Source organism: Serinus canaria, chromosome 2, assembly GCF_022539315.1.
Source record: "Serinus canaria isolate serCan28SL12 chromosome 2, serCan2020, whole genome shotgun sequence".
Lineage (NCBI taxonomy): Eukaryota > Metazoa > Chordata > Aves > Passeriformes > Fringillidae > Serinus > Serinus canaria.
In genome coordinates, this window is record NC_066315.1 from 69,615,772 (window position 1) to 69,640,306 (window position 24,535).

The 24,535-nt window shown below is 39.8% G+C and overlaps 1 protein-coding gene across 1 annotated transcript; it reads left to right on the forward strand.

The window, feature by feature from the left end:
• The first annotated feature begins 1,230 nt into the window (after positions 1-1,230).
• Positions 1,231-19,968, forward strand: VPS4B (vacuolar protein sorting 4 homolog B). Its single transcript, XM_009093914.4, has 11 exons — positions 1,231-1,396; positions 4,135-4,246; positions 5,638-5,788; positions 7,065-7,132; positions 8,731-8,850; positions 9,075-9,231; positions 10,434-10,582; positions 10,757-10,838; positions 12,854-13,073; positions 15,701-15,838; positions 17,638-19,968. Exons 1-11 carry the CDS (start codon positions 1,370-1,372, stop codon positions 17,737-17,739), a joined length of 1,326 nt encoding a protein of 441 aa, XP_009092162.3. The 5' UTR covers positions 1,231-1,369; the 3' UTR covers positions 17,740-19,968.
• Positions 19,969-24,535: the final 4,567 nt, after the last annotated feature.

The following is a 24,535-nucleotide window of genomic DNA, read 5'->3' on the forward strand; positions in this document are numbered from 1 at the left end:
ATACAATATTTAACCCAGTTTTCTTGAGCCCCTCCCACCATTGATGCTATGCTTGAATCCTGATGACCACACTGCTATAAGGGTCCTTTAGAAATCATCATCTCTCCTAACACTTTGGCCAATTTCAGTCGTCTTTAGGGGCAAACTCTCCTTACCATCTCATTTCCCAAAGCCTGATTACATGACTTAGTCTTCCTACATCATGTCTTTACACATTTGCAGTCGATCCAAGGAGAACAGCTGTTATTGACCATGTCTAAAACTCAACCAAAGCATCCCCAACTCATGAGGACACTTACCAAAATACCAGATGACTTAAAAAAGATTCACCATGACCTTCCCTGGTACAGGGGGATCTGTGGATGTGCCTTTTTCCCTTGCAACCAGAGTACAAGGACTGACCATTTCAAAAAAGTTCAGAGGACTTTTATTACAAAATAAAATTTTAAGTTACAGTGGAATTATTAAGTCAAAGTTGCACTGTGGTAACTTGGAGGTACTTGGAAGAATGGGTTTTATTACAGTTGAGTTTGCCAGATCCTTTTTTTGCCCTAAAGGAATTAATGAACCAGAGGGGAAGATATGGCACTTATTTAGTAGGTGTCCCTACATCCATACAGAAAGTTGGCTTTCCAGAACTGGTTTGTAATTGCTGGTGTGTTGAGTCACTTCCTCCTCCCCATGCCGTAAGCATCGCACGTCACCTGATCTTCACCTGATCTTCGTCACTAACCCACGGGTGAGTGACACTTGCCCATGACTCTGTCATGATTGATTAAACAGGATTGGGCCTGTTTAATCCGGAGAAAAGAGGACTGAGGGGATCTTATTTAATGCATGTAAATATCCCCAAGGCAAGTGCCAAGAGGACGGTGCCAGACAGTTTTTGGTGGTGCCCAGCGACAGGACGGGGAGCAGTGACCATGAACCAAAGCACAAGTAGTCCCACCTCAACATGAGGAAGAACTCCTTTACGTGGAGGGCGGCAGAGCACTGGGACCGGCTATACAGGGAGGCTGTGGACTCTCCTGTGGAGAGATTCCAACTCTAGGTGCGTTCCTGTGCCACTCGCTCCAGGTGGCTCTGCCTTGCCAGGGGGATTGCTCTGGATGCTCCCCAGGGTCGCTTCCGAGCCCGAAGACCCAGGGGCTGAGCGCGGGCCGGGACGCACCCGCGGCTGGGGCGGGCCGAGCGCTCGGGGCGTGCCCGGAAGCGGAGGCGGAAGCGGCGCTCGGCGCTCGGTGCGGAAGCGGCGGCGGAGGCCGCGCTTTGGGTTCCGCGGGCGGCGGGGCAGGGGCGCTGCGCCACCGGCGGCCGGGCCCGCTCCCCGCGCCACTCTCCTCTCGCTCCCTCCCCTCGCCGCTCCGCCATGGCGGCCAACACCGGCAACCTGCAGGTACAGCGACGCCGACCCTGCCCGGCGCGGGGCGGACCCGGCAAGCGGCGGCGGGCGGGGGGCGGCGCCAGGAAGGAGCGGGGCTGGCAGTGTCTCGGGCTGGGGGTATCCCGGGCCGCGGCTGCGGGCGGAGCCGGAGCACAGGGAGCGAGAACGCCCCCTGCTCAGCGGGCCGGGGGCACCGCAGCCGAGGGGGCTGGGGGGGACTCGGCTTGGGCTCGGGGTGGCAGAGCCCTCGAGGTCAGCCCTCATCGCCCCGGGCCTGAGACCCTGCGGGGGGGGTCCTGGGGCCCCAGCCCCGCGGTACGCGGGCAGCGGGGCCTAGTGCCCGCCCGGGAAGCGCTGCTGCCGCTTCTGCTCTGGACGCGTGGTTTGGCTTGTGTTGCCTTAAGGCTCCTGGTGGCTGTAGGAAGCCCTTGCCTGCTCTGCTCTTCCGCTTGTGTTAACCCTCGGTTCCGGGGGTGTAATCGGTGCTGCGGCTGGCCGGCAAAACAGACCCCGAAGTGAAATAATTGCGGTCCAAACAGCCCATTTTTCTCTTCGGCTGTTTGAACCGTGATCATTTTTGTATGCAGTGTTTACACTAGCAGTGTGATGTTTGCATTGACAAAGCTAGAGGAGATGTTGTAGGGTCTATAATAAGCAGGAGAAGAATGACATCTCTTTAAGATGAGATTATTTCCTTGGGTGATGTTCATCAAACTATAAACCCATGGGCTGATAAAACATAGTTTGTGACTCAGGGATAGTTAGAGCTGGTCATCTATGCCCTAGTTCATACAACTTTCTAATAATGTTTTCAGTTTGCTAGCAGTGGTGTTCTTCACAGTAATAGGCTAAGATGCAGCTGATGTAATGAAGTATTAGAGCTGAGAATCTAATAGCCAGGTAATAGTCTTTGGCTCTTTACAAAAAGAGTATAGGAAAACCAGGCAATACGTGATGCAGACTTTTGCCCATTTCAGAGGAGCAGGTCTGCCACATGCCCTATTTTCTCACAGTTCTGTTTTAGCAGGTGATCTTTGCCATTTATTCTATGGAATTAATGTCACTGTCTTTGTTGTACTGGATCCAGGGGGTTACCCTGGATATTGGGCAATAATACAGTTACTGGGCTGCCCTGTGGTAATTAAAGTCAATTAAGAACTTTAATATAAAAATAACTTTGAGGGGTTAATTTTTGCTCTGTTGCTAGATTTGAATGGTGCACAGAGGTGCAAAAGGGAGTCAGCATGAAATGGACAGCAAGGAGGCAGCTGTCCATTCATTCATACCTGGGAAACTGCTCCTGAGCTCCCAGCCTCTCCAAAGGAAAGACTTTGGTTCTGTAACGAAGAAACTGATGCTTACAGTGCACCAGCACTTGCCACAACAGAGCCATAGTCTGTTTAATTGGTTCAGTGTTTTTAAATACCTTTGGTTTCAAGTAGATCTGTTGAGTTGATCTTTGCTTCCAAGACAGCAACACAAAGCAATAGAATGCAATATTTTGTAGTTTGTTTCATGGCTATTGTTTACTAGCTTTTTTCTGCCTGAAACACAGCATAGTGTAGCAGTGGCAAGAGTGTCTGTACTGGAATGTCTAATGGAAGCTTCGTACTGCAGTTCAAACTCTCAACTTGCTCCCTGATATTACAAAATCATCCCGAGCCTACTAGCAATGCTTAGGAAAGGGAACCACATGGGAAAAAATAGGTGACGGACTATAGAGTATTTGGTGTTGGTTAACTCTGGCTGACTGCTTATTTCAACTTACATGAGCCAGTGGTCAGAATGACAGTTTTAATTGTCTGGAAGTGGTATGGCATTCCAAGAAGGAAAGTGTAATAAAAAGTAATAAGCACTTACAAGCAAGCAACGGAATAGTGGTGATACAATAAATACACAGCACAGTGTGTGCAGTACAGTGGCTTAGATCTCAGTCAGACTTATTTGAAACTAGCTGAAGAAATAAAGTAAAAATCCATTCATAACTTCTCATAGAAATCTTTGGTGCTTAAGATTTGGGTATGTTCTCTGTCTGTTTGGGTTTTTTTTTCTCCTCTCCCACCAGAGTCATAATTGGAATTTTTCACAAGGATATCAAGAATCTAAATCCTCCTAGAGAAGCTAAGCAAAGGTCTTTGAAGACATCTCCAAGCATAATGTTTGAAGAGTGATAGTGCTAGTTTCAGTGATTGTAATCAAGTACTTCCTATATTGACTTTGCTGTTTACAGGGTTTACTGATGTCATCAGTCATAGAATCATAGAATTGTTTAGGCTGGAAAAGACTGAGTCCAACCACTAACCCAGCACTGTCAAGTAGGCTCCTAAACCACGCCTTAAACAGCATGTCTATATCACAGTTCAAAGTTTCAGTGTCTGTGATAAAAAACCCCCAAGCCTTATAATGGATTTCCAAATCTTTCCATAAGAAATGCAAGAGATTGGTAAGACAGACCGCATAGACAAAACAGTAGTAGTTCCAGCTTAGTACACAAAAACTTGGCCTTCTCACTTGCACTTTTCTGTGTGCTAGTAAATTTCAGCACTTTGTAAATCCTGCTGTTCATGAAAGGATGGAAATTTTGTGTTTCGTACAAAACACCATCTATGACAATCAATTGCCTCCAATTTTGAGGGGGAGGAGGAAGGAGGAGCAGAAAAACTGGCCATCAAAGAACAGTAACAGCTTAAGTGGTCTCTGATCACGGAAAATGCTCTGGTACAGCAATTAATTATTTGTTTGTTTTACAGAAAGCAATAGACCTTGCTAACAAGGCAGCACAAGAAGATAAAGCAGGAAACTATGAGGAAGCCTTCCGCTTGTACCAACATGCTGTGCAGTATTTTCTCCATGTTGTTAAATGTAAGTGTGATGTGTTGGATGATTAAATAGAGTTTAGTTGTCAGATTGCACAAGAGTAATCTCTTATGTTGACATCAGTATTTAAATTTTTGCTCTCATCAACAGTTGATACTTGCTAATTGTAGTTTGACTGAGGTCATATATTTTGCAGCTTTTACCTTTACTGTGTTGTGTGCTTGCTCCATTCTTGTAAGAAATTAGATTATTTTTTACTTGTGTTTTGTTTTAGGTTTTTTTAAGACAGGAGGCAGGTGTTTGCTGTATCTCCTCTGGACTTTTGTAGCAGTGTTTCAAGCTGGCCACTGCACCAGGAAATATGACAATAAGTACAGGGATCCCTGTATTTCTGTTGTGCTGAAAACCATGTTACACATGAAGTCTTTGCTGCATCTGCAGAGTGCTTTTTGCTCCTTTAATTCATGCTGCTTGCCCTTCTAAAGCCTCTCTGCTGACATTTTTTGCTCCTTAATGTCATAGTCTTGCTGTTTATCTTGGCCGAGAAAATATATGAGATGGACTTGTATGTAACAATTTTTCTTCAGTTTCCATATTCTCGTTATTTTATGCCTTTTCACACTTCTGTATACCTTTTGTGCCACATTCAGTGTTTGTATGCAAGGAATGGGCTTTCTTAATGTGGGTACAGCCCTAATGTAAATGGGCTAGGGTTGCTTGCCTGACAAAAGTACACTTACAAATCTTAATGATTTGGAAAAAAATAGTTTTCTTTATAGTCCTTTATTATTAGGATAATCTGTGTTGATCACTTCCTGTCCATTTAAATCTTACAGACTTTCTCAGAATATCACTTTCTGTGCTTTTACAATATTGATGTACTTTTGGAAACTTAGCTCAAAAACCTGACATGTTAAATTTTGATTGTTGGTTTGAAATACTGTAATAGTGATTATGAGAACAGCATGGCTGTTGAAACACACTTAGTTCTTTTAGATGTTTTATGTAATGTTTCTTTATCTTTTAAAATTAGCAGGCTATAGAAGAATCAAGTATGGTTCTAAATAGAAACTGCATTGCACAAGCAGCTTCTTGATTAGCTATTTTAGAAAAGCAGTTATTAAGGCAATGTCTAGGAGCTTGAAAGGCTGACAGAAAAACTTCCAGTGCTGATGTCATTAATCCTTTAGAGTCAAATTTTAAGCCAAGGCAATGTTCAGGTGAATATTTGATATCTGTTACATGATGACATCCTTCTGGTCAGTTCTTTCCAAGGTATAGTGGCAAAATAAGTAGTTGAGATGTTTGGTTATGTTGTGAGCCCTGAGAGAGGTGTATTGATAAGAGATAAAGAAGACAGATCTGTAGTCTTGTTTTTTGATTGATGCACATGTGTTTCGCTGTTAACAAAGAATTGTTTATCTTCAAACTCTTAGATGAAGCACAGGGTGATAAAGCAAAAAAAAGCATTAGAGCAAAATGTACAGAATACTTGGATCGAGCAGAAAAGCTGAAAGAATATCTGAAAAAGAGAGAAAAAACTACACCAAAACCAGTTAAAGAGTCTGGTCCTGCTGAAGGAAAAGGGTATGTTTTTGGAGAAGGTAAAGCAAAATACTTCCTGAACTCAGCTTATTCTAAACTTCAACTATTCAAAGATCATTTTAACTTGTGTTTCTGAAATGCTTCAGATGACTACTAATGCTGAAGTACTAAGTGGGCGAATAAAAATAACTTGAATTACAATCACAAGCATTTCTGTGCTTGTTTACTAAAATGTGAACATTTGCAGAGGAAATTCACTGAAGAATGAAAGCTGCTTCAGACTAACAGCTGAATCCAATGATTATTTGATTTAATGGCAAGGACCCTGCTGACCTTTAAAGGCTTTCTGCATTTAAATACTTAGTAACTAGAAAATAATTTCAGACTGGTGATTTCTGGGGTTTCTGAGTTTGATCTGTGTCACACTTGATAAGAGATGAAAAGCCCTGTGTAGGGTAAAGTTCTGTAAGGTGGACTGAATCCTTCCAATGTCTTGCTGCTGCCTGTTCTCTCCACTGCTTCCCTTCGCTTAGATTTGTTTCTCACTTTGCATATCAGAGAGTTGAACAAGCAGAGCCACCCAAACAAGCCCAGCCTCTTTTGCCTTTGCTACTCCCTTTATGGGGATAGGAGAAAGGAAGGATTCAGGATTATACCTTCTGGTGGGACTGCACTTTTTAGGAGTCTTGAACAGCTAAAGTTGCTCAGTTGTCTCTTAAAACTTCACCTGATTTTCAGTCTTTTTTGATGTCGGCTCATCTCATCAGCCTAATTTTTTGAGCTGTACCATCTTTGGCTTATTTATAATAGAAAGAAATGGTAATACCAGAGGCTGCATGTATTTTCATGACCTCCACTCCAGTTGTTCCCTCTGTAATCTCTTTTCCTTTAACTTGCAGTTTCCTTCACTCTGATGAGAGTTTTATAGTACTAGATGGAATTGGCCAAGTCCTGTTGCATGTCCAGATAGAGATGGAATGGTTTGTTTTTGTCTAAAAACAAACCATTCCAGCACCTCTGTGTTGCTGGATAAAAGGGCTGTGTTTCCTAAAAGCTGGCTCAAAACACGCAGAAGTGTGTTAAGAAGGCTCAAACCCATAAGAGGAAGTTGAAATGGCAAAGGAGGGTGAATTGGAAAGAAATCATAGAAAAGTGTACTTCTGCTTTTCTGCAGTCATGTAAACCTCTAGAGGTCTGAAAGCATCTCAGTGTTTCTTTCATTCCTGAGCCTGATGGGTTTTCTGCTTTTTGCATTCTGATTTTTATGCTAAGACAGAAGTCTCTCTTATTGTATTTCAACATTTTGTTTCCTAATCAGGAATGACAGTGATGGGGAAGGGGAATCAGAGCACCCTGAAAAAAAGAAACTACAGAATCAACTTCAAGGTAATTTGAAGCATCCTTTTCTTTATATAGGGATCACTTCAGTCAAGCAAGTTTCTATATTTTTGCTATCTAAATTTATGGATTAACTTAATGTCTGTAAGTGGCTCAACAATCTTCAGGTGCAAAAGCATAGTCTTTATGGAAGTAAAAGGACATGTGTACCATGAACTTATACAGTGGCTACATTGAAATGTATCTCCTGCACCCTGTGCTTCATGTTAAAATTGTATCACCTATCAAACTAGCATTTTCCAGCAGAAGTTGCAAAATCCCAAGTGCACTAACATGTTTCCTAGAGGCTAAGGAAACAATGATACAAATATGTAGTGTAAGCAGGACTGTTTTCACAAAAAGACTGGTTTTCATGTTTAGGAATAAGAAACATGGATTCTTGCCCATTTATAATAACAGGCAGCATTCTCTTATATGCAGTGATATGCTGTCCCAGTTCAGTAGCATAGTTTGGGTTTTTGAACTCAAATACAGAACACAGTCAGTGAAGCAATGTATGGCAGCTACCAGCAGTTTGGTGTGCAGTAAAAAAAGGAGGCTTTTTTTATATTTATTTCCCTTTAATAATGAAGAGCTGTTCAGAACTTCCCTACCAGAAGGTGCTTATGGATCTGAAGAAACCTCATTGTTCTCCTGTTTTTGACTGTAACAAAGATCAAATGCATTTACCAGATCTTGTTCCTGTGTAATTTCAGTTGTATCACCATTGGAAACTGTGCTGTGCTTTTTCTACTTCTCTGCACATTATTTAATCCTATGCACCCTTATAAGAGACAGTGTCCTGTTTTTTTAAAAGTGACAGAAAATTGATGAGCATTGAACTCCTATCCTGTCTCTCACTATACAGACTTCGTTTCTTCCCACATGAGTCTGACCTCGGATAGTAGAAGTAGTGGCTAGGGTTACAAGATCTAATATTATAGGTCTAATAACCTTTTATTACCTGAGTTTCCAAGTTTTCCCATCTAGAAGTAGTTGAGAGACAATTTTTAGTATTCCAGACTAACCAATCTGAAGAGAAGGCTGAATTCCACCTCAGCTGGCTGAACTCATTGACTGAGGAAAATGAGACTTGGTGCAAAACTTTGAATGTGCCTTGACTAAGAAAATACTTATACAGCTAAGCAGGATTCATATAACCTTTCTTATGTTTTTAGCCCTAGTTATAAAACCTCTTTTCCATTAGATGATCCATCTGTTTGCTGCATGTCTGGAAATACCAACAAGTTACTTTCTCTGCTGGAGAATGTTAAAAAATCCTGAGCTAGTGCAGCTACATTGTTTAAAATGAAATTTCAAATTTTTTGGGAAGTGCAGTGGTGGTTTAGTTATGAGATGGTGCCAGGACTTCCACTAACTCACAAATGTTCTGGTTATCCATGGTTTATTTTGGTAAAAAAATGTGACAGATTTCTGTAAAAATAACATCCATTTGACTAATGGAATTCAGTCCTCCTATCAGCTTAGAAATGCCTTGTTTTTATTCAGTATAGACATAGGCCTATATTTCTTTTTTCACCAAATGGAATTTATTGTAAATGTGAAAAGATATGTACGTCTCTAACTTAGACCATCTTTTCTTACAGGAGCAATTGTTATGGAGCGACCAAATGTCAAATGGAGCGATGTTGCTGGCCTCGAAGGTGCCAAAGAGGCACTTAAAGAAGCAGTCATCCTTCCCATTAAATTTCCACACCTGTTTACAGGTCAGGATTACAGCATTTATTTACTATTGGCCAGTCAGGAGTGGTACTGGGGCCTGTGAAGTGTGTTGTGCCAATGTATCACAGACTCAAACGGATCTCTTAACAAAGAGATTTTGATCCATCTGTCAGAATTTTCATGGGTAGATGCAGAAAACCTCTGAGCAACCCTAGAGGAGGATAATCAGAAAATAGTGTTTTGAAAACTGCTGGTTTCTCTCTTGCAGGCAAGAGAACGCCTTGGAGAGGGATTCTTCTATTTGGACCACCAGGAACAGGAAAGTCTTATTTAGCAAAAGCTGTAGCAACAGAAGCAAACAACTCTACCTTCTTCTCAGTATCTTCATCTGACCTGGTCTCAAAATGGTTAGGTGAAAGTGAAAAGTAAGTTGCCAGAGGTCCAGAAAAACATTGTTGAGAGGAAATTATTAGAGAGATAAGGTGCTGTAAAGAATTTAAGAGAATGGTCTTGTCTTTTTAAAAACCAGCTATAAGTGTTTCTATGCTTCGTGCTGCAGTGCCATGTAAAGATACCATTATATGATGCATTTTGAGAAACTCTTTTCAGTGCTCAGAAAGATTTTTGGGAGCATCACAGAGCTCATGCTAACCCTTCGTTTGTTACTGTGTGATGTATGAAGAAGGCCAGGAAGCCAGAAGACCATGAGTGACATGGCTGCAGTCTAGAAGTCCAGGAATTTGTCCATCTAGTCTTTCAAAAGAGATTTCCTGAATTAATAAAAAGCTCTGGGTTTACAGGGAAAGGATTTTCATATAATGATAAGCATACTTGTCATAACCATGATTTAATAGTTTGAAGTGTGGGACAACTGAGCAACACTGTTTAAAGCTGATAGAATGAGAAAGAAAGGCAATTAGGTAAAGTGTTTGAAGTAAGTTATTTTTTTTCCCCAGAAAGCTGGAAACCTTAAGCTGCTTTTCTTCTGTTGCAAAAGGAATACAGAACTGGAGACTAACTTGGCATTAGATTTTATGCTTGACTTCATTTGAAATTATTGCCTGAGATTTAGTGCTATAATATGAAGAATTTCCCAGCGTGTTCCTATTTTTTTTCCTTTTTTAAACTAGTAAAGTGTGTTCATGAAAGATGGCTAGGAGTATATGGTGTTTGTTTTAGGTTGTTTATTTGATTTGAAACCAATATTTCATGTCATACAGAAATTATTTAGTAAGTTAAATTGTATAAAGATACATGTTATTTCTTACAAAATCTCTAGAATTATTTTAAGTTAGAAATATTTAGAGAAAGCTTTTTTTCTTTTGAATCTTTCTAAATTGGTGGTTTTGTATAGTCCAGGCTGTCATGGAGAACTGTGAACTGAAAAAGGGCTTTATTTTGCAAAATTATGCCTGGAGCACTCTAAATTTTTTTTATTATGCTGGGCTTTCTCATTCAGTGTAATTCTGAGTCATGGAGCTGGAAGAATGTTGTTTCTTTGAGTAGCTTTATGTTAATGCTTTTTTCCCCTTGCTTTCTCTAAAGGAAATGACTGTATGACATTCTGAAGTTATGTGTTTCTGCTGTTGTAATTATTAATATAGCTGAAGCTATTTCCTTCTTTAAGATTAGTGAAAAACTTGTTCCAGCTTGCCAGAGAAAACAAACCTTCTATCATCTTCATTGATGAGATAGATTCCCTCTGTGGGTCAAGAAGTGAAAATGAAAGCGAGGCTGCTAGACGGATAAAAACGGAATTTCTAGTCCAGATGCAAGGTGAGCTTATTTGATTTTCAAAATCAGACAGAGAAATTAAGACATGTATTTTTAAGTGTAACTTGCATTAAAATACTAAAAATATCTGAAGTTCCACCCAATTAAATTTTGATGGCTTTTTAAAGCAATCCTGTTTATCATCTAAACTGTGAAATTATTTCTGCCCTGATACAGGGGTTGGTGTCGACAATGAAGGAATCTTGGTCTTAGGAGCAACAAACATACCCTGGGTTTTGGATTCTGCCATCAGGAGAAGGTATGATGGCACTTTTTTTCATCGTGTGCAATTCACAACTGGTGTGAGTTTCAGCCAGAGAGTGCTTAAGGTGTTCATCCAGCTCATGTTTGCAGACATGGTTAATGTCCTGCAACTCAATTCCATGAAGTAGACTTAGCTAAACTGATAGTCACTTGCCACTTTAGAGAAAGGTAGGTTGTTCAGTCCTGTAGTTTATCTGATTTCTTGGTTAGATGATTATGCTTGAAGAAACAGGAGTTTTCTGCTTGTTTTTTGTTTTCTGGAAGGCTTAGGGGACAAGTTAGAAAGTACACACCTCAGAAGGGCAAGAGAGGGTAGAGCTTTCCTTTTCAGCTGTTAACAAACTAGTGAGTAGTCTTGAACTTTTTTATGGAACTGTAACCTTACAGAGAAATGCCATGTTTTTCTACTGGTCAGGAATAACTTGTGATTTTTAACTGCTGTTTTGCTGATAAAGGACTTTTACAGATACAGGACTGCCTGTACCTGATTATTTGGATCTTTCTCTGAGCTGGAGAGCAAGCAGAGGGCAGATGTAGTTATGTGACAAATATGATTATGTTGTCATGAGGACACAGCTTGGATAAGGGCCATTTTTGTTGACTAAAGAATCATTGAATTTTTTTTTTTTTCTTTTTTTTTTTTTTTTTCTTTTTTTTTTTTTTTTTTTTGTGACTGACACTGACTTTTATTTATTTACTGAATTCAAGCTGGCCATACTTCAGTTTGATTTGGGGTTGGACCAGGTCACCTCCAGATGTCACTTCTCATCTGCATGGCCCTAGAGTTGTATGAGCCAGATTTAGAAATGAAGGTATTGCTGAGAATTTCAAGTCATTCTTGAAATTCCAGCTTTGGTTGGGATCCACAGTAAAAGACACACATGGACCTGATAGAGTATGTTCAGAAGGGGGCTGTGAAAATGATCAGGACACCTTTCTTCTGAAGGCAGGTTACAAGAGTGGGGCTGTTCAGCCTGGAGAAGGATCCAGAGAGATCTTATTGTGGCCTTTCAGTATATAAAGGGAACTTACTAGAAGGGTGGAGAGATGTTCCTTTTTTTTTTTCCCCAGGCTTGTAATGCCAAGACAAGGGACAGTTGTTCATACTGAAAGAGGATGGGTTTAGATTGGGCATTAGGAAGAAGTTTTTTATGGGGAGGGTGGTGAGACACTGGCACAGATTGTCCAGAGAAGTTGTGGATCATTGGAAGTGTTCAAGGCCAGGTTGCATGGGGTTTTGAGTAAGCTGGTCTAGGGGAAGGTCTCCCTACCTGTGGCAGGGGGTTGCAACTAGACAATCTTCAAGGTCTCTCTCAACACAAACCATTTTCTCATTCCCAGCAACATGAAAGAGAAATTCCCTAGCTCTTGCCCACAAGACTTAAAGGAACTTGTACAACAATGGCTGTAATAAACTAATTTTTCATGGATTTGGGCCATTTTGTTATGTATATAAGGTTTATTGTGTTCAGCAGGATTTGGAGTTGGTAAGAGGTAATCTCCACTCTGAGAACAGATGCTGCTTCAAAGGAGGAACTGCTGTTACCAATATTTTCTTGAAAATGACTTCAAATTTACTTCCTTCTATGGTGTTTTCTTAATTTAGTTGGAGACTGTAGAAAGTTGTTGCATAAACTTGTTATCAGGCAGTTCTTTCTTTGAGTGTGAAATCTGTTCAAAAACACTTTAACACTTAAAGACTTCTTCCTCTCAGTTTTTTCTTTTAAGACTCAAACTCTGCTGGAAAAATGTCCGTCTGGAGAGAAGGATTTTGTAATGGAAAGAAAGCAGTTGTTATATTCTGGATATTAGCTTATACTAACTGAAGTATTATTTGTGAGAACAGGTTGCTGAATATTTGAAAATCAGGGGTTTTTTTAAAGGCTTGTTGTACTGAAACTGCTTTTTAATATTGCTAGAAAGCAAGCTCATTTGCATGAGTTCTTTCCATTGTGCACCTGCATGAGTTGGCATCTTAAAAACGCTTTGGTTTTGTCTTGTTTAAACCAGGTTTGAGAAGCGTATTTATATTCCTTTACCTGAAGACCATGCCAGGGCTGCAATGTTCAAACTTCACCTTGGGTCAACTCCAAATGACTTAAAAGACTCAGATTATCGAGAGCTTGGGAAGAGAACTGATGGCTATTCTGGTGCAGATATCAGCATCATTGTCCGTGATGCACTGATGCAGCCCGTTAGAAAAGTGCAATCAGCGACTCACTTCAAAAAAGTAAGTAGGAATGAAAATTTTTCAAGTTATTTCATCTATGAGAGCAGCCTTAATTTGAAAATTCTTTACAAATAAACTGATTTTGGTTTGGGGTAATACTGCATGCTTATGAATGTCCTTTTTATTGACTGGGGAGAACCGTTCTTCTTTCCCCATACCCCCCCTAGTCCTGCCATAAGTCTGCTGGAGCTCATTTCTGAATATTCATGCTCTGACTCTTAATATCTCTAGAGAGTGTTAAAAGCATTCAGTTTGCCATTTAAATGGCAATGTTACAGAAGTGCTTTTTTTCTATTTCAAGTTAAGTGGTTCTTAACATGCTGGAAAAAAAAATAAAAGTATCCCTCATCCACTTGAGAACAGATGGATTGTACTTAAGCACATTCTGTTTACTTGGCATATTTTTCAAACTGAAAAATTAGGGTTCTTGTAGAGTTCTGGTAGAAACATTGAATCAATTACAGTAGTAAAGATGCAACACAACTGAGCAAGGTCTGTGTTTCATTTACACTGCTGAAATGTAAAAAACAGTTTACTTTTACATAGGTACATACCAAAGAGCCTGTTCAAACTATATTGTTTGGCTTATTTTCCAGTTACCTCTACATGCTATGTATTGACTTAAGTAACATTTCTTCACAATATTTGAATCTCAGAAACTTTATCTGTACGAGAACCAATTGGCATTCTTTACCACTGGTCTACATCCATTACATCTGGGAATGTCTTTCCCCTGGAGAATTTGCACAGATGGGCTTTGTTCAGTCAAATTTATTATTCCCTGAAAACTATTAAACTCTTAAGTGGAAAAAAGGAGTGATAGTATCAATGGTTATAAACAGAGGTTAAAATACATACAATGTGTATCAGTTGAATAAAATTTTACTTTGCTGTGTAGCATATTTTAAAGTAGACCCAGACTAAAGGTACTTTTTGTTAATATTTTCAGTGCAAAGTTTGATTTTACAGAAATTCATGTTTTTTGGGTGAAGGTGGGTCAGGATATTCTGCAGAGGTGCTAATTGCTGTAAAAGGAAGCTTTAATTTGTTGCTTCTTAAAAGAGCAGGGTTGGTAGAAAAAATTTTATATCCTATGGTGTCAAGTTCCATGTATGTTTCGTTGGCAGCAGATCTTTGTCATCTCAGTTACAATTACAGTTTTTTTACCAGCAACTCAACCTGACATAAAAGGGTTAAGGGCCCTGAACCAAACAGCTACACTCACTTTGAAGATATGCTCCTTTTTTTCAATCTGGTTTCTTCCAATGAACTTATTCAGCTTAAGATTCAAAGAGAAGGACACACTGAAATCCAGTATGGTCCAGAATATGAGAGGGCACGAAATTTAACTTCTGCAACTCACAGTAACAATGTGATGTAAGCTGTATTTGTTGATAAATAAACAGTGACTTTGATATATCAAGGATTTTCTAGATTCTTCCTTCCCTTAAGCAGTCATGTTTGACGTATTTATCTGTTGTTAACTTTACATGACAATAGCATTTCTGGCTAAAGGGCTGTTAGCTTTTAGTGTTTAGTTCAAATTTGGAACAATCTGAGGCATGTTTCAGCTTGCCATGGAGCAGTGAAATAACTATCTCAGTTGTCACAGTTTGTGGAACAACTTCAAAAGCACTTCTTGCATCTTAACTATTTTTGCTTAAGAAAATAAAAGGAAGGAAAAACCCCACAACTGCAATGCTTTGAACACTCTGACATGAGCCAAGTTGATTCCACTTGTATTGTTAATGCCTTAATTGGATGTGATTTTGTGTTTTTGTAAGCAAAATCTTATTATTATTTGTGTTGTAACAGACAACTTGCCTCAGTTCAGCAGAGCTTTCCTCAGTTGTCAGTAATTAACTGTAAACCTTTCCTTGCCATGTGTGATAATGCAGGTTTGCCAGTTGCATTTTGAATATTACAATCTGCTGCCCGGCATTTTGCTCTAAATACAGCTTGGAACAGCAGATCCAGTTCTGTCCCTAGTCAGTTCGTGTGTTGTCCTTTAACCTCTGTGTATGCTCCGAGTTCCCGTGGGTGTGTGGTGCTGCACGTAACAGCCAGGGAAGGCAAATCACTGGTACCGGGCGGTGTACTGCACAAAGGGAACAGATGCACGGGGCAGCCTTTTGGGTCTGTCCGTCTGTCGCGGGGCGGGGGAAGCTGTTTTGTTCTCCCGCTAGGTGGCGCTGTTTCCTACAGAGCGATGGTCAGGTGGTGCTGGGAGCTTGGGATGGCGGGATATCAGAGCACAGGGAACCTTTTAGAGAGCTGTTAACTAGCCATGAATGAACTCCTGAAGTGACCAGGGAGCAGGAAGGGTGGTCTTTACCAAGCAGATTTCCTGGCATGTCAGTTTTCCACAGAAATCCTCAGCCTTAAGAGGATGTGGCTTCTGGGATTTGACCTGATGTGAATTTAAGTATTGGGCTACAGCTGCACGTTTTCAAGGTGAATAATACCAGTACACTTCTACAATTTCTCTTTCACAGGACATGTGTTCCCAATGGATACAGCATCTGCATAAAATCAAGGAATGGTTTTTTGCTTGGGGTGCTGTTCAGCTTCTGGTTTCTGTCTTCAAAATAATAACTCCTATAAACTGAGTGTTTTCTTATTTTTAGGTAAAAGGACCATCAGTGTCTAATCCAAATACGATGGTAGATTTATTCACCCCTTGCTCTCCTGGTGATCCTGAAGCCTTAGAAATGACATGGATGGAGGTCCCAGGTGATAAATTACTGGAGCCTAGAGTTTCCATGGTAGGTATTCCTTGTAGCATTTCTTTCTTATTTTGCAGAACTCTGAAAAGACTTTAAGATAAAGAGTCTTTTTCAGGATAATTAGATGAGATGTTTGTTTTCAGAAATGCTGGGCATACCAGATAACATTTGAATTCTCAACATAAATCATTACAGTATGGCATGCTATGAAAAAGACGGCTGTCTATCCCTGATAAGCATTTCTTATTCTTGTCTGCTGGCATGCAGCTGCCATCCTTTCATCCATAGACACTATCTGCCTCTTGCACTGTTCTTTCACTTGGCTTTTATTCATTCAAAACCTTTAGGGTTCCTGCACCATGATACACTTTCTTCTCATCACTGTGGCATTAATACTGGGAAATGGAAAGTTACATTCACTGTAAATTAGGAAGTGATGTTCTATAGGTTAATATTGCCCATGAAATAGATACAAGTATAAAACCAAAATGTAAGAAGATTTTGGATATAATGGTAGTTTAGGTTTAAATTTATTACAGGTAATAAAGCAGCTTTTTCTGCTGTTTTCTTTGTGCATATGAAAATACTTGCTTTGGTCTAGAGAATAAAATGTGTAAGGCAGTTTTCAATTTTAGGTCACTGCTTAAGAAAAAATAATTGCTGGACACTCATTCTGTATTTTTCCTCAAGAGCAGCAGAAGGCAATTTTGTATTTAAGTACAAAGTTTGTAGGAAGCACTTAATAACAAATCTGTGTTCCTGTAGTTTCCTGTGTGCAAACAGTCTTGTAAGGAATGAAAGAAGTCAATGCATTTCATGGGGAATCATGGGCAATGCTTTGAAAATAGAACCATCACTGTATTTCAGAAAATAATTTCCTGTGTGAATTTGCATACTGAGGAAGCAGAAGAGGATTTATGCAGGTGCAGGCCTGCCCTAAAACTTCTCTCTGCATGATCTAATTGGATTTTTAATCAGTCCTTCCTGGAATTAAAGACAGCAGTTCCTCATGTGCTCCTAATGGTACCTGGGCTCTGATGCACTACAGGCAGATGTTTCAGTATCCAAAATCAGTTCTTGTCCTTAAAATATAAGGCTTTACTTCTTTTTGAGCAGGGTGCCTCTGGTCTGATGAGACAAATATCATGTGTGGAAAACCATTATACTAATTTTTGGATTTTACCTGTAATTTATAGCAATATGAGGTGTTGGGCATCTACTTTTTTCAGTTGCCCTTGGCTGGGAATTGATTAGTTTTCTTTATCCTTTTTATTCATAGTGTATTTTAACTGCTGCTTTCAACTTCATAGACCTGTGATTTTTTTTCCAAAAAACTTCCATTTCCTAGCATCTAAATATTTATCTTGGAAATTTACTGAGTTGAAGAGACAGAAATTACCAGTCAAGAGCAGTAAAACTTTGCTAGAGATGAATTCCAAACTCCTGTTCTACATTGCTGGACTGTGAAGGGTACATGGGAACATCTGATTATTTTCCACTCAATCTGCTGTAGTTATTCATGGCTTGAAAAGAGTAACTGACCAAAACAAAGGTCAGTTCTTTTTAAAAAAGAGATGACTAAAACTTGAATGGATGAATGGCTTAAATCTAAACCTGAGGTTATGATTTTGTTACTGGAAAACTGGAAAACAGACTGTTGTCTGTATTCAGAGAGTTAAAAGGCTGCCTCTGGGCAGAAATGTTCAGGCTTACTTAAAGTTTTGTGTTAATAGGAACTTTTTAATGGGTTTTTTTAATGCATATTTGTCCTGGCAGCAAAATTGCTAGCAGTGGTACTATACTTGTTTCTGAAAACAGGTTTGTTTTTTTTCTGACAGGCCGATATGCTCAGGTCGCTTGCTAGCACAAAACCAACAGTTAATGAACAGGACTTGGAGAAGTTGAAGAAGTTTACAGAAGACTTTGGTCAGGAAGGCTAAACCAAAGATATGTGTGAAGCGTTAGAACCTTTTTTTTTCTTTTTAAAGTATTCTCGTGTCTTTATTGATGGCACTTGAAATAAATGCCAATAAAATCACCCCTTTCTTACTTTGCAGAAGGAATAGGAGATACCTTTGCAAAGACCCTTAAGCTTTTGTATTGTATTGTTTTCCTCAGATGTCTATTAAATGTCTTCTATTGAAAAATAATACAAAAATGCAATTTTAGGGTGAGACAGCAAAGTGATGTGGTAATGTCTAATAAATACTAGAAAGCTTTAAATTACTATTTCCATATTAGGTAGTATATTAGACCTGGACACCAGTGAGTTTTAGGTTTTGACCTTACCTTCCAGTAAGGCCAACAACGTTTTTAAGGGGTGGGAGAGAACATATTTGTCAGGTGTTTTCAATATCAGTCAATCAGCATATGTATTAATTGCTCTCATTTCATTTAGGAGAATGGCAACAAAATTTTCTAATCAAGCATACTGCAAGTGTGGGTTTGCTGTGGAAGTAAGAAAGAAAACACTGTGAGGATAAGACTACATGGGCCAGTACTTTGGTTAAATATTGATGGACCTGTTATTTGGCTTTTTTTTCTGCTGTGCTGTGTTAAAATTTTGCCTTAAACAGCAAGCTTTTGTTTTTAACTCTTTACTAGCTGGTACACTCTGTTACTATGCAATTTAACACAAGTTTGTTAAATGCAAGTAACTCAGAAGGTATTTTGCTGGCTCTTCTTGGGGGATTGTTTGGATTTGTTTTATTTGTCGTTTTGGTTTTAAAAATCTGGATTCTCTCCCTGGTGAAGTTTTGACTGAAGTTAGAAAAAAGCATTAGTAATGTCCTCTAAGATCCCACATGTTGAGGCTGGCGATATATATGTAGTCTTTGGAGAATGTCTGGGCAGTAATTTGGGAAATAGCATACTTCACATGCAAGGAGATTAGAACAGATGTTATAGCCACAGCCTTTCCAGTGATAAATTAACCCAGAACCCCACTGGTAACTGTAGCATATAGGTTACATCAATTTAGTGCTTAAACTGGGAGAGAAGGCTGGCAGTTTAGTACAGAAGTAGCACTTCCATTGCTCTTTTTCTGCAGAACTGCAAATGGAGATGTGCCTGAATGTAACTTAAAACACTACAGCATCAGCATTGAGTTTGTGCCTTGTAAGTTTGCACTGGCTGTAGATATGAAACATCATTAGAATATCTAGAATACTTTATCTTCCATTATCATTGTCCAACTCTATCCTGCAAATGTTTTGTTTCACTTGCATTAAAAGAAATTTGCACATTTTAGGTGTGTATGTTCTATGTACATATGCATAAATATGATCATCTTTTGATGGGGTTTGGTTTCTTCCATGTACATATTTTGTGTACTTTATAAATCATAGGATGGGTGACATTTTCACATTTTCTGTACTTTAATGAAGTAAAATGTTGTAGTACAACATCAGCTATGTTGAGTATTTCTTCAATTTTATGTTCAAGTTTTTACTGCTTTATTGTCTTCTTAGACTTTTGTTTCTGTGTTTAATAGCCAGACAAATTAGTTAAATATTCTTTGATCTGCAAGGTGCTGAGCTTTTTTTTTACTAACATGATGAAGCATTTTTTCCAAAATCCTTCAGTTACACAGCTTTACCTTTGTCTTACATCAGAATGTGTAAATGTGAATCAGTGGGCTGCAAATCTTTCTGACAGCTTTTGAGAGGATGTGAGGAGAGGGAATGGGTGAGGGCAGGAATTCCAGCATAGGTACAGGCAACTATGGTTAGTAGACTTAATCCTTATTGCAACAAGATCTCATTGGTAGATCTCTCTTGTGAACACTTCAGAAGTGAGCCACATACTAGCATGGCTGTCCTTCAGAGGTTTGAAGCCACTGTCTGAAGTATTTATCTCTTGATCTTTTGAAAAATGAGAGTCCTTACTGCAATCCTGCAATCTTAAAATTCTCAGGAACATTTTGGTTTTTGGTTTATTTTTTCCTTTTTGCGGTAAGCTGATTTGTCTTATGGGCTTCCATATGCTTAACTGTATAATCTTGTATCTTTAATGCAAAGAAAAATATACTGTATGTTTTAAATTTACATCTTGCTGCTTGCTCAGATGACATCTGTAACAGAACCTTTACTATTTGATGTTGAAAGTTGTTTTTAGTAATATATATTCCAAATAAACTTTGCTGCTTAGAATTGCAGCTACAAGGGCAACTTTTTGGTTTGCTGTCTTTGTGAAATTATGATAAATTTATATATATATATCACCGAGCCTCTTAGCCAAGTTATCCATAGCAGATGGATAGTCTAATGAGGGAGCATGCAAAATCACTTTTTAGTTTTCAGTGTTAATTGAAAATATTCTAAATCAAAGAATTCATTAAAGGCTGTATTTGCTTTGAATAATGAAAACCTTTGTAAATACTGGACAAATTAGTTGTACATTTTTAACGAGGTCTGATCTTCGGCTGGTTAGCTTACTAATTGTTTTTATACCTTCTGGTGTTACTGCTTACTCTGACTGCAATATGAAAAAATGTCATTTTCCTTCCTGTGTGTAAAATAATTTTTGAATTAAATCACTTCTGTATGTGCTTATGTCCTTCACAGATGGTTTCTTCACAGTGATGTTAAGTTTTGGATTTCCTACCATTTGTGGTCTGTCTCTGGATGTACATACTTACAAGGTTAGAGTAGCTCAGTAAATCAACTTATATATTTTTCTGCATTCCCTGACTGACATCAAGTTCCAGATGAACTTGTTGCCTTTTTGTTCTTGTCTAGCATAACAAAAGCATACAAATCTTTTCAGTCTTCCATAAATCTCTGAAGTTTTTAATTTGGTTTGGTTTTTCAAGTCTGCTGGTCTTTGAATATACTCATATGCTTTTGTTTTAAGTAGTGGAGCAGAACAAATGTAGCTAAGGGAGATACTCTGGAATTGGCTTTTTTCATGTTTCTGCCTGTCATAATTTGCTCTTTTTATCAACTGAAGCAAAGAGGCTGCTGAATATTCTCTGGTCAAGTGTTTTGATCTACTTTTGGTGTTTATTTAGTGTTCTTAATAAGAATATTCCACATTTTTTTGTTGTTCTTCAGGGGATTATCTTGACAGTAAGCTATTTAATAGTTTGGAATATGTTGAAATATGCAGGAACATCTTCATTTTGCTGTTTACTCTTTCCTTCCTCCAGAATGACAGGCTTGCTTCAAGATTGGCTTCCATACATGTTTTTGGTCTTAACCAGATTCACCCTAGTAATCATGGTTGACTTAAAGCCATTCCCGTAACTTACGTAAACTATTGCAAGAACTCAGTGGACTGTTTGTTTCATACCATGCTGCTATTCCAGCAGATAATTAATTCTTATCAAAACATCATTTCTTTTATTCTTGAGCAGTCAGCTTTTGTTGTAGCTCTTGTGGCGTAGCTTCAGTGCTTACCCCTTCAGATTTTCTTTAGGTTTTTATTAATGTACCAATCTAGGGATTTTATTCCACAAATCCCCTGTTGTCATAATTAGCTGCGTAAAAACTCTTTTAATTGGTCATTCATCCTCTGTCCTGGCATTTGTGTAGTGACAACCCAGGTATTAGATAAGATTGTCCTGTTTTTATCTTTTGGTCCCTGTGACCTAATTAGAATTCTTCCTCTCCCTCCCTACTTCTACATGCACACACACCCTTCTGATGGGAGCTTTTCTACTAGGTCGCTGGTTTGTGACATTTTCTTGTTTACTCGTCTTTGCAGCCTTCCTGCCTGTGAGTCTCCAACTTGATGAATAAACTCTCAAGGATACTTCTTTCCTTTTTCATATCCCAAGTTCAGGGACACTGGATTTCCATCTATCCATGCCACCTGTGCATGGTACCTGCCACATGTACAGTCTGCCAGTCTTTTGCAGAAATAATTGACATTTTTGGACTCATTCAGCTGAAGTTCTCAACCATTACTCATGGAAACGTAGTAGAATGTCCTAGCATCATAGCAGGAGCTAGGTTCCCTGCTGTTTTGAGACATCTCCAGGAAATAAGTCACTGACACATGACACAGGCCTGATGTTGATAATGCAGCCAGAGTTTTCTTTCCTGCTTGGTGACCTATTATCAGGCACTGTAACATGAATTGGCAGGACTTGCTTTTGCTTGCCCTCGCTCCTCCTCTGCTGCCTCAACTCATTTAAATCCAAACTATTCAAGGCAGGGACTTTGCTTTCAAACATGCTCAGTGTCACATGCATTCTGTCAACTATAAACAGTAATTTCCTCTGACTCACTCTGTTGTTGGCCTGATGGCCATCCACAGGTAATTTGTTAGAAAAATCTCAGCTGGAGCAGTTGCCTTCTGCTGCTTCTCAGTCCATGTCTCAGCAGTAGCGAGTCAGCTAGGCGAGGGGCTGGGAAAGTGGCTCTAAGTATCACCATCTCATTCAGGAAACACAGCGGCAAATGGGAACTGTTACTTGGAGCTGTGACTTAGGCTCTGGCAGAGCCAGGTGAATTGTTTGCCCAGTAGAAAGTTAGGAAAATATTAAAACCATATGAATGCAAATTATCATTTTGTCCTCCTCTCCTCCTTGGAGGCTAGAGCATGGGCTCTAGCAGAGAGGCTCTGACTAGCAAGACTTTTGCTTTATGAAAGATTTTAGAAAATCTGGAAAAATTAGCTGATCACTGTTTTCAAATGTCTGTTTTAAGTTGACAGTTGAAATGCTCATGCTCTTGCCCGACTGAGCATGAGCTCACTTGAAGTTTAATGATGTTTTAATTAATTAATCACAGCTATTAGTTGCTCCATAGACAACTGAACAGCAAAGAAATTATTACTGTTTTAATCTTCATACCTGCTCTTGTTTTGCTGTGGACTGGTATGTTGGTGTCCTGCCTTGCCCTGTCACCATAATTTTAAAATGTTTTCTTTTTTGTTGTTGTCTTTCTTACCTGCCCAAAAAGCTCATGCCCACGATGCACGGGACCCCTTTCAGTGTGGGAGCAAGCAGGGCACAGTGCCTGCCTGACAGCAAAGCTGGTTTAGCTGCAGCACAGCCAAAGTTCCCACAGGAGCCACAGGACCTGCTGACAGAGCCTAAACCTTTCTGTCCACCCTTTGTCTTCACTGCCCCTTCACCAGCTTCAAGACAGAAGGGGTGCCCCTATAAAGACACTGCCATGGCTCAAATTCACACAGCGGGCACACGGGCACACCCGTACGTAGGAGCACTGGTGACAAACTCCTCACAAACATGCAGGGTCCTGTGTGACCACCCACCCAGTGCACACCAGGGAGGTGATGCAAAGTTACCTCCACCCAGCACCTGGAGCGCTGCGAGGTTCCTGCGCATTCCAGGCTTAGGTGGGCTCAGTCCAACTGGGAACAAATGTGCTGCAGCATTTAAGGGGTTTCCGTGGGGCAGTGGGACATGGTGTTGTTCATCTTGAGCAGCCTGAGGCTCTACATGGGATAAATGAATCCACAAAAACACGTGTAGGGTTTGTGCTTCAGATCCCCTGGAGCTGGCACAGGCTGGAAGTTGACTGGTGAACAAGGGCAGTGATGCTGACACTCAGGGCTCCTGTGGGGTTTTGTCCTAGTTGTCAGCTGTGTAAAATGGTTTCCACAAGCTTTGAGGCTATTTGGGTTATTCTCTTGGGCCTTTTTTTGTGTAAAGTGTGCTCGCTTCACTGCAGTACATACTGGAAACGCATGATGCTTCTTACAAGAATAAAAAGGTTTTGATGAGAATTTTCCTTTGATGTGAATGTTAATTGGCAATTTTTGCTTCCCTCTCCTGTTGCTTTTTACTAATTTTCTGGGGGTTTTGCTTTTTTTTTAATTTCGGTTTCTTTCTTTTTTTGTCTGACTTACCCTCTGTCCTTCACACCACTTTTTTTTTCCTTTCTTAAAAAGAAGATAAAGCACTGATTTCTTTTTAAATCCTATTTCAAAGCTCTTTATGTTCCAATATTTCTCCAGTGTTTATAGCAAAGCAAGTTTATATCCAACAAAGCAGAAGCTGACAGAGTGTCTCTGATTTCTGTTTTTCCCTTCAAAGCAACAGGCCCATCTGGACACCCTGTCCTTTCCCGGGCTGACAGCAGGAAGGCAATGGGCTGTGCTGTTGTTACACAAGCAACTCTGATGTACTTGGTAGCAGTGCAAGGGGTAGGAATGGTCGAATTGCTTGTGTTCAGCAACCTGTTTTGCACCTGTTTTTTGGGTTAGAGGGGGAAAACAGAGCTATGTACAAGACATCTAAATTTCTATTGCGTAGCAGCAGCTTCTCTGCAGTGGGTGCCAAAGATAAATTAGCAGCGACTGATGGCAAGGGCAGAGATTGTGTAATTTCATTCAGGAAATAAACATCAGCCTCTTGCCAGAGCTGTCAATATCCTCTGTGTTACCTGGAACTGGAATCAGCTTAATTCATGCTAAAAGATTGAGCAAACAAAGTTGTCTGAATGACTTTGATAGAGAACCTGGCATGAACCTGGAGGAGGTAATTTCAGTTCTTCCAGTATTTTTAAGAGTGCAGCTATAAAGCAAAGAGCAATGGGAGCCTGCGATGCTGTCCCACGCAGCAACGTGGGGTAGGGCAAGCAGCGCTAGAAACAATAGATGTCAGTGAGAGGCACAAATAAGACCTGGGGAACAATGTTGTGGTTTGCAAGCATAGCAACTACCTATGATCACCTACAAAAGGTAAGTTCTTGAGAAAACCAGAGGCCTACCAAGACTAAAATCGTTAATTTGGTCTTTTGTAACAAGATCGAGTCATATCAA

Excerpts from the sequence above, each read along its gene's own strand:
- VPS4B (XM_009093914.4), top strand. The coding sequence starts at position 1,370 with ATGGCGGCCAACACCGGCAACCTGCAG. Across the intron at positions 1,397-4,134 it reads CCAACACCGGCAACCTGCAG|AAAGCAATAGACCTTGCTAA; the intron begins GTACAGCGACGC and ends TTTGTTTTACAG. Across the intron at positions 7,133-8,730 it reads ACTACAGAATCAACTTCAAG|GAGCAATTGTTATGGAGCGA; the intron begins GTAATTTGAAGC and ends CTTTTCTTACAG.